The 7,431-nt window shown below is 65.1% G+C and overlaps 1 protein-coding gene across 11 annotated transcripts in view; it reads right to left on the minus strand.

The window, feature by feature from the left end:
• The window catches only part of ABLIM2 (actin binding LIM protein family member 2), a 62,360-nt gene that overhangs the window by 22,677 nt on the left and 32,252 nt on the right, over positions 1-7,431 (minus strand). For 9 of the 11 annotated variants that reach the window (XM_045289451.1, XM_045289452.1, XM_045289446.1 and 6 more), the window contains 3 exons: positions 6,987-7,085; positions 3,659-3,760; positions 3,262-3,315 (listed from right to left, as the gene is read on the minus strand). In XM_045289451.1, the coding sequence (XP_045145386.1) occupies positions 3,262-3,315; positions 3,659-3,760; positions 6,987-7,085 (255 nt within the window). The remainder of the gene's footprint in view (positions 1-3,261; positions 3,316-3,658; positions 3,761-6,986; positions 7,086-7,431) is intronic. The other 2 variants (XM_045289453.1, XM_045289447.1) reach the window with 1 other exon arrangement.

Genomic DNA, 7,431 nt, shown 5'->3' on the forward strand with positions numbered 1-7,431 from the left:
ATCCATCCATCCATCCACCCACGCACCCATCCACCCACACACCCATCCACCTATCCACTCACCCATCCATCCACCCATCCACCTATCCATCCATCCATCCACTGACCCACCTATCCACCCATCTATCCATCCATCCAACCATCCAACTCCCCATTCAATCTATCCACCCACCCTTCCACCTATCCATCATCATCCATCTACCCATTCCTCCCTCCTTCCTTCTATCCATTCACTCACCTATCCATCCCCCATCACTCCCTCCCTCTCTCCTTCCCCTCCCTCCCTCCACTCATCCTTCCTTCCCCCTTCCTTCCCTTTGCCTGTTGCCGCATCAGTGTCCATCCAGCTCTTCATCCACCTGCCCGCCCTCAGCCACTGCCAGTCCTAGCCCACCCTTCCCGAGGGCCTGGTGTGCAGTCGTGCTTCAGGCTGGCGGGGCAGCAGATGTTTGGAGTCAGCGACACAGCAGGGCTCCCGTGGGGGGAGCAGCGTCTCAGAGAGACATGGATTAACACAACCAGTGGGGACACACCCGCATCCTGACTCGAGTTGTCACTGGTCGAGCTGGGCCCCCCGAACAGTGCCCACAAGCATCCACAGGGACTGTAGGTGCCTGAGCCTGGCTCAAAGGTGCGGAGACAGAGGCCCGGAGCTGCAGGTACAGATGGCCGGAGCTTGGGCCCAGTGTGGCCAGTCCCACACCATGGCCTGGCCTGTGGCTTGACCCTCATCTGCAGACTGCAAATGCCTCCTGGGCCGGAGCCTGCTCTGGAGGTGCACACAGCAGGGGCAGAGGCTGGCGGGAAGCCCACGTCCCCCAAGGATCCCCAAAGGCTCCTGGGATCTCCACTAGTCTCCAGGGCTGGGGAGTGCTGGCCAGCTCAGGGACAGTGGTCAGCTCGGTCACTGTCCCTCCTGAGGCCTCAGTCCTGCATGGGAGGCACATTCACCCCTGCTCCATCCATGGGCTGGGAACTGGCTGCTCCCGACAGGCACACGCAGGGGCCAGGAAGGAGCCCCGGAGGCTGGCCTCGTCCCTTAGCTGTCCCCACTGCCCCAGGGGTAGACCCAGCTCTGTGCCCTGATGGAGCCCCATCCCTCTGGGAGAAAACACCCCAAGTTGGCCGTTTCCTCTCAGCTGCCCAGTTGCCCAGCATCCGGTCAGAGCAGCTCCTGCCCTCTCTGCTCCCCACCCAGCAGTCCTGCCTGCTTCTTATCTGTTGATGACGTGGGGGAGGGGGGAGTTCTGCTCCTTCTCTCCCCACTTTTCCTGTTGTTACCTCCCTCCCTGTGGCCGTGGGGGGGAGGAGGTATGGCCATGGTGGGGATGGCCTCAGGGAGGAGGAGGTGTGGCCTCAGGGAGGAGGAGGTGTGGCCTCAGGGAGGAGGAGGTGTGGCTTCAGGGAGGAGGAGGGATGGTCTCAGGGAGGAGGAGGTGAGGCCTCAGGGAGGAGGAGGGATGGTCTCAGGGAGGAAGAGGTGTGGCTTTGGGGAGGAGCTGTGGCCTCAGGGAGGAGTTGTGGCCTCAGGGAAGAGGAGGTGTGGTCTCAGGGAGGAGGGATGGTCTCAGGTAGGAGGAGGGATGGTCTCAGGGAGGAGGAGGGATGGTCTCAGGGAGGAGGAGGTGTGGCTTTGGGGAGGAGTTGTAGCCTCAGGGAAGAGGAGTTGTGGCCTCAGGGAAGAGGAGGTGTGGTTTCAGGGAGGAGGGATGGTCTTAGGGAGGAGGGATGGTCTCAGGGAGGAGGGGGGGTTTCAGGGAGGAGGAGGTGTGGCTGTGGGGCTACACTAGACAGGTGGTCACCAATCCTGGACTATTGCAGGGCCCCTGCCCAGCTGGCTAGTGGGAGGCTGCTATCTTTCTTGCTGGGCCAGAGTTGGGGGTGAGGGCACCCCGTGGTTGCCTCTCCAGTGACCCGAGAACATCGGTCCCTTGTGCACACCGCTGGTCAATGCTCCTGGCAGGTCTTCATTCGGTACCGGCCAGCCCTCCCGGCAGTCCATGCCTCAGGCCCAGCCAGCCCCCAGCGGGCCCTGAGGCACCCCCTGCACATGCCCAGAGGCGGGCAGAACTCCTGGGTCTGGTGAGGACTCCAAAGCTGGACCTCTTTACGGAATCCGAGGGCCTGCTCTTTCTCCCAGAGCGGCTGGGGGGTTTGAACTGCTGACTTTGTGAGCAGCCCGAGAGGACGACGAGCCCTCTGCCCCACCAGACTCCTCATGAGTGGGCCCTGGGGGAGCGTGCTGCCACTGTAAGACCCGCAGGTCTGACCCGCTTTCAGCCCACAGGTCACCAGACCTTTACCCTGCGCACCTTGGGGCAGGTCGAGTTCCCGGATCTTCTCTCAGGCATGACACCCAAATCAGGACTGCCGGGGGACCCCCTCCCACCTGTGCTAGAGATCAGGAAACGGAGGCTCCGGACCTGCTGCAGCCTCGGATGCCAGGAGCCCGAGAAGGGGTGGAGACCTACGCCCCTTCTGCACCTGTGCACCTGCCCAGGCCGGTGGTCACCTCGGCCAAGGAAGTCAGAGACGCCCATGCTGAGGGCCAGCTGCAGCCTCTGGTGCAAGGCGCCCCTCTCGCTGAGGACCAGGCCACTGGCCTGGGCTGGACCTGGCCATGTGCAGAGCCTGCCCCACGGAATGGGCCCCTCCATTCCTCAAGGGCCATGCCTGCGGCAGACGGGACCACGGATACCCACCCTGACCCCCTGTGTGATGCTGCCCGGCTGCTCCTCTCAGGTCCAGTCCTGCCTGCTGGGGGGCCCCCTGGGTCCTGGCACTGGGGCCTGCGCCCATGGATGCAGCCCTGGCTCACACAGCTGTCCTCGCTCAGAAGGGCATCCCTTACCCAAATCCTGCGACCCTGGAGAGGCCCCGTGTGTCAGAGCAGATCTGGGGTCTCCTCAGAGAGCCCTCCCCCTGGCCTTCCCAGGCCTTCCCTCCGAGGTCCTTGATGGGTCCCCACAGCAGCCAAGCCTCACTGGGTGCAGTGCCCTGGGCTCCCCTTTCCCCACCTCCTCAGGGAGCCCCTGTCAGCCCCCCAGAGCAGGAGCAGCGGTGGCTGCCACTGCCAGGCCCCCCAGGGGAGCCCCTGCTCCAGGCATAGCAGGGCTTGGGGTCACCAGCCTGGGACGAGTGAGGGGTACATCCTCTGCAGACTCCCTTTGAGGGTATGGTCCCCTCAAAGGCCAGGGGCAGTGAAGAGAAACGGGAGTGGGCCCCACCCCTGAGACCATCTCCCCCACCCCCACCCCCATACCAGACTGTCGATAGATGGGGGGCTTCCGGTAGAGGTTGTCTTTGATGCCGGTGTCTGGGGAGGAGAAGGAGAGAGACCGGAGAACAAAGTGAGCCAGTCCCCCTCACAGCCGGCCACTGGTCTCTGCCCTGCACAGGCCAGGACCCTCCCCAGGGGCCCAGCCCCCGAGGAAGAGGAGAGTGGGCCAGAGGGGCCTTGGGACCCAAGAATGAGGGTCCATCCCGCTGCTCTGAGGACAGACACACCAGGGTCGGAGCCCCACCGGGAGGGGGTGGGGGTCGGAGTGGGCACAAGTCCACTGGGATAAGCTTCGAGTATCGGGGTTTGGGGGGAGCAGCGAGGGGCTTGGGGAGGCTCAAGGCAAGGCAGGAGCAGGGCAGGGGGCATAGGGCCCTACCTGGGACATGGAAGTGACGAGGAGCCTGCTGGTAGGTGGACGGAGGCGGCCGGGTGTCCGACGGCCCAGAGAGGCTAGGGGTGCTGCGGCCGCTCTCGCTGCCTGCAGACACGAGGGCAGGGTGCGGGTTGGGGGGGTGGGGGGAGCATGTCAGGCAGGGGGCCCCCTTCCTGGCCCCACTTACTAATCCAACCCTCGCCCCAGGGCACAGAGGGCTGGCTGGGGTCCTGTTCAGCACACAGGTGGCCCCGGCTTCCTGGCAGTGAGACCCTGCCCCTGGGCACACACTCACCTGCCCCCATACCCGCTGTGGCCTCCCTAGCGGTGGTCCCTGCCTCCGGGCACACACCGGGCCTGCCCCCCGTGGGTGGTGTTTAGATCCGGCAGGTGGCACATTCACCCAGACTTCGGCCTCCCTTCCTAACCCCCAGTTCCTGTGAATCCACTGTGACTCACGTCCCCTGCCCACGCCCCTGTGGGCATCAGGGTGGACTGGGCTCTGCACTGCGTCTGGCAGCTGATCGTCTGAGGCCAGTCCTCAGGCCTGTCTTCCGAGCCCAGTCTGGGTGGACTTGACCCGGCCTCTCGGTCAGCAGCTGGGCCTCACCAAGTGCTGCTCCCAGGGGCTCCCTTCCTCCCTCCTTCCCAGAAAGCCCCCAACCAGTCCTTGGGAACAGGTGAGTGGCTGGGCGGGCAGGCCCTGGGTGCTGGGAAGGTGTGCAGATGCAGCTGGGGTGCAGGTGTGCCCAGGGCTGGGGCCTGTAGGGGAGAGGGGGGCTGGAGCATCCTCATGGTACAGAGTCAGATGCTTGGCCGGCACCCCTGAGTCATCTCTTCCTGAGGCCAGGCCTCCGTGGGCACTCACGTCTGTGCCCCTGAGGCCGATGACCCTTCAGGCTGCTGGCCACTGCCCCTGCACCCCTTTGCTCCCCGGTTCCTGCTCCCGTACACGCTGGTGTGATCCGATCCCACCTGACGCACTTCATAGCACTAGTGGTTCCCTCGCCGGGGTCATGTCCTGCCTCGGGGAGGGTCACTGCTCAGACAGCGGCACTCGGCCCTGGAGAGGTCAGAACCTCGCACCCACTGCACTCGGTGTGGCCCCTCAGCGGCTGGGGGACCACGTCCATGTGCCACCATGGAGTGGGTGTGTCGTTGTTCCATGCCGTTGAGTTGGTTAGACCCACAGTGACCACACGCACAACCGACGAGACGCCGCCCGGACCTGCGCCGTCCCCACAACTGTCCCATGTCCGAGCCCATCCAGGCAGCTGCAGCGTCCGTCCGTCCGTCTCCTCCAGGGCCTTCCGCTTCTTGGCCGCCCCTCCGCCTTCCCAAGCACGGTGCCCTTCTCCAGGGACCGCTCTCTCCTGGCCGAGTCCCACCCTCCGGGTCTGGAAGGAGCTCTCGGCCATACTTCTTCCGGGACTGGTCTGTTCACCCTGGTGGCAGCCCAGCCCCCAGGTAAGTGTGCTGATTCTCCTTCCGTCTTCCCCTTTCAGTGTCCGCTGTCACGGGACCACTGGACACACCCATGGCCCGGCCGGGGCAGGGGTCAGCCACCGGAGAGTCGAGCAGCTCGCCCCCACCTTGTGGTGGGCCCGACCCAATCAGGGGTGGCCTGGCAGGGGAAGCAGAGGTTTCCGGAGTGGGGACCTCCGCAGAGGCCCCTGACACTGGTGATCCCGCCCAGCAGCCCCTCCACTGGGCGAGCTTCTCCTGGAAGCAAACGCTACCTCCCACGTCAGGACCACGTCCAGGACCCCGGCCAAGAAGCTGGTTGTGCCCTGCAGGACTAGCGGGTGGGGTGCAGGCCTAGGGCCCCAGGCTGTATGCCCAGACCCTCCTCCTCTCCCACCGCCTGAGCCCAAGGCCAAGCCCACTCACCTCTCCCTGCTCCTGAGTGACGACCCCCCCCACCCAAAGACCCACAGGGCGGAGACGCTGACTCCACACCTGTTAGGAGGAGGACACTGGCCGATCCACGCTGCCCATACCGCTCCCACACCACAACTGCCGCACGGATGTGTGGCCAGGCAGCCGGGCCTGTGTCTGGCTGTGGGGCAGGTGGCCCTGGGGGAAGTGCCCAAACACAGGCCAGAGTCCATGGGGCCTGCCAGTGGTGGTGGTGGAGCACCCGGCCCGGGCTGCTGTGGCCCCGGGATCCAGCCTGGGGTGCACAGGCTGGGTGGGAGCTCACGGGGCTGGGGGCCAGTCAGTCTGAGTGGGGCTGGCATGCGGAGGACCCTGAAACGCCAAGGAGCCGGGTGGGGACAGGGCGGGGAGGCCTGGCCCCAGCCCTGAGGGGAGAGGAGCGGAGTGAGGCCCAGCAGGCAGGAAGTCCCATGTCAGTGCCCAGAGCACACCAGGACGTCCTTCTCCTGGAAACATGTCCAGCATGCGTGCAGTGAAGCCTCTCTGTCCTCACTTCTACGACGCTTTCTGGGGACATTTCTTCAGGGAAGATGGGGTCATTTTTCTGGCTCGTCACACACCTGAGGTGCCTCTGCGTACCTCCGGCCAGGCACTCGCGGGGTGCCATCTGAGCACCCACCCTTCTCGGCTCTATCTTGCCCACCGCACAGCTCTTGCAGGACCCCGGGTGATCAGGAGGACCCGGCGTGGGCCAGGCACCTCAGTCCTCATGGTGCCCTCTTGGCTCTTTGACTCCTATGGAGGTCTCGTGCAGGTCTGCCTGGTGCAACCAGACGCCGTTTAGCGTCCTGTCTGCCGCTCCCTCGGCCATGGGTCCAAGTAAACCCAGACCCGTGGTTGGGCCATCTCTGCCCTGCGTGCCGGGATGCTGGCCCGCCAGGCGAGAGGCTGTGGCGCACACCGAGAAACTGGGGCTTCACGGCCCCCAGAGACGGCCAGGGCGTCACCCTGCCTCCTCACGTGCTCTGCGCCTGCGCGAGCATGCAGGCGGGGGCCAAGAAGGGCGGGTCGTCTGCACCTGGACGAACCAGGACCTGGGGCCACGCGGCCCCCCACGGCCCCACTCCCACCTCCACGGACTCTGAGGCAGAGCAAGCCACAGCCCCTTGCTCCCCGCCTGCTTCCTCCTGAACCCAAGGCCACGCGTGTGCCCCTGATGTGAGCGATGGCCCACGGCTGCCCAAGCCTCCTCCTGAAGCTGCCCAGGGCGGGTCTTCTCCCTGGCATCCCAGTGAGCACCCCCCACACACCTAGGTCCCCGAGACACCACGGGCACAGAGCCAGACGTACAGGACACAGCCGGGACAGGCACGAGACAACAGTTCCAAAGCCATGCGGTGACGGGCAGCGGGCACACAGGACGAGACGCCAGACGCCCCGCCCACAGCCTTACCTCTGAAGTAAGGGATGTAATGGTGTCGGAACACGGAGGTGGGGCTTGGGTGTTGGGACAGGGAGAGGCAGCTGCTGGTACCAACACTCACAGTACCAGCTAGGGGGCAATGGAGAGCAAGTCAGAGCCACAGAGTATTCCTAGTCCCTGCGCCACTAGGAATGTTTTTCTGCGTCCTCTCCAGGAAGACGCGCCTTTTTGAGGCACCTGGGGGGGGTCACCGGTGGACCACAGGGGGGAGGGGGGTGGCTCCAGCCCCATGGGGAGCACCCCCAAAGAGCTCCAGAACCAGGGTGGTCCCAGCCAGGGTCACACAGGGGTCTCTGGGGTCAAAGAGATCAGTCTGGTGGCCAGATTCAAGCTCTGGCTCTGTGGAGGCTCTGAAGTCAGGCAGAGCAGCTCAAAGGGCCCAGGACATCATGTCCACAGGGGGCCCGTGGACAGA

The sequence above is a fragment of the Echinops telfairi genome, unplaced genomic scaffold, assembly GCF_000313985.2.
Source record: "Echinops telfairi isolate 266 unplaced genomic scaffold, ASM31398v2 ScPeMD7_28;HRSCAF=97, whole genome shotgun sequence".
NCBI lineage: Eukaryota > Metazoa > Chordata > Mammalia > Afrosoricida > Tenrecidae > Echinops > Echinops telfairi.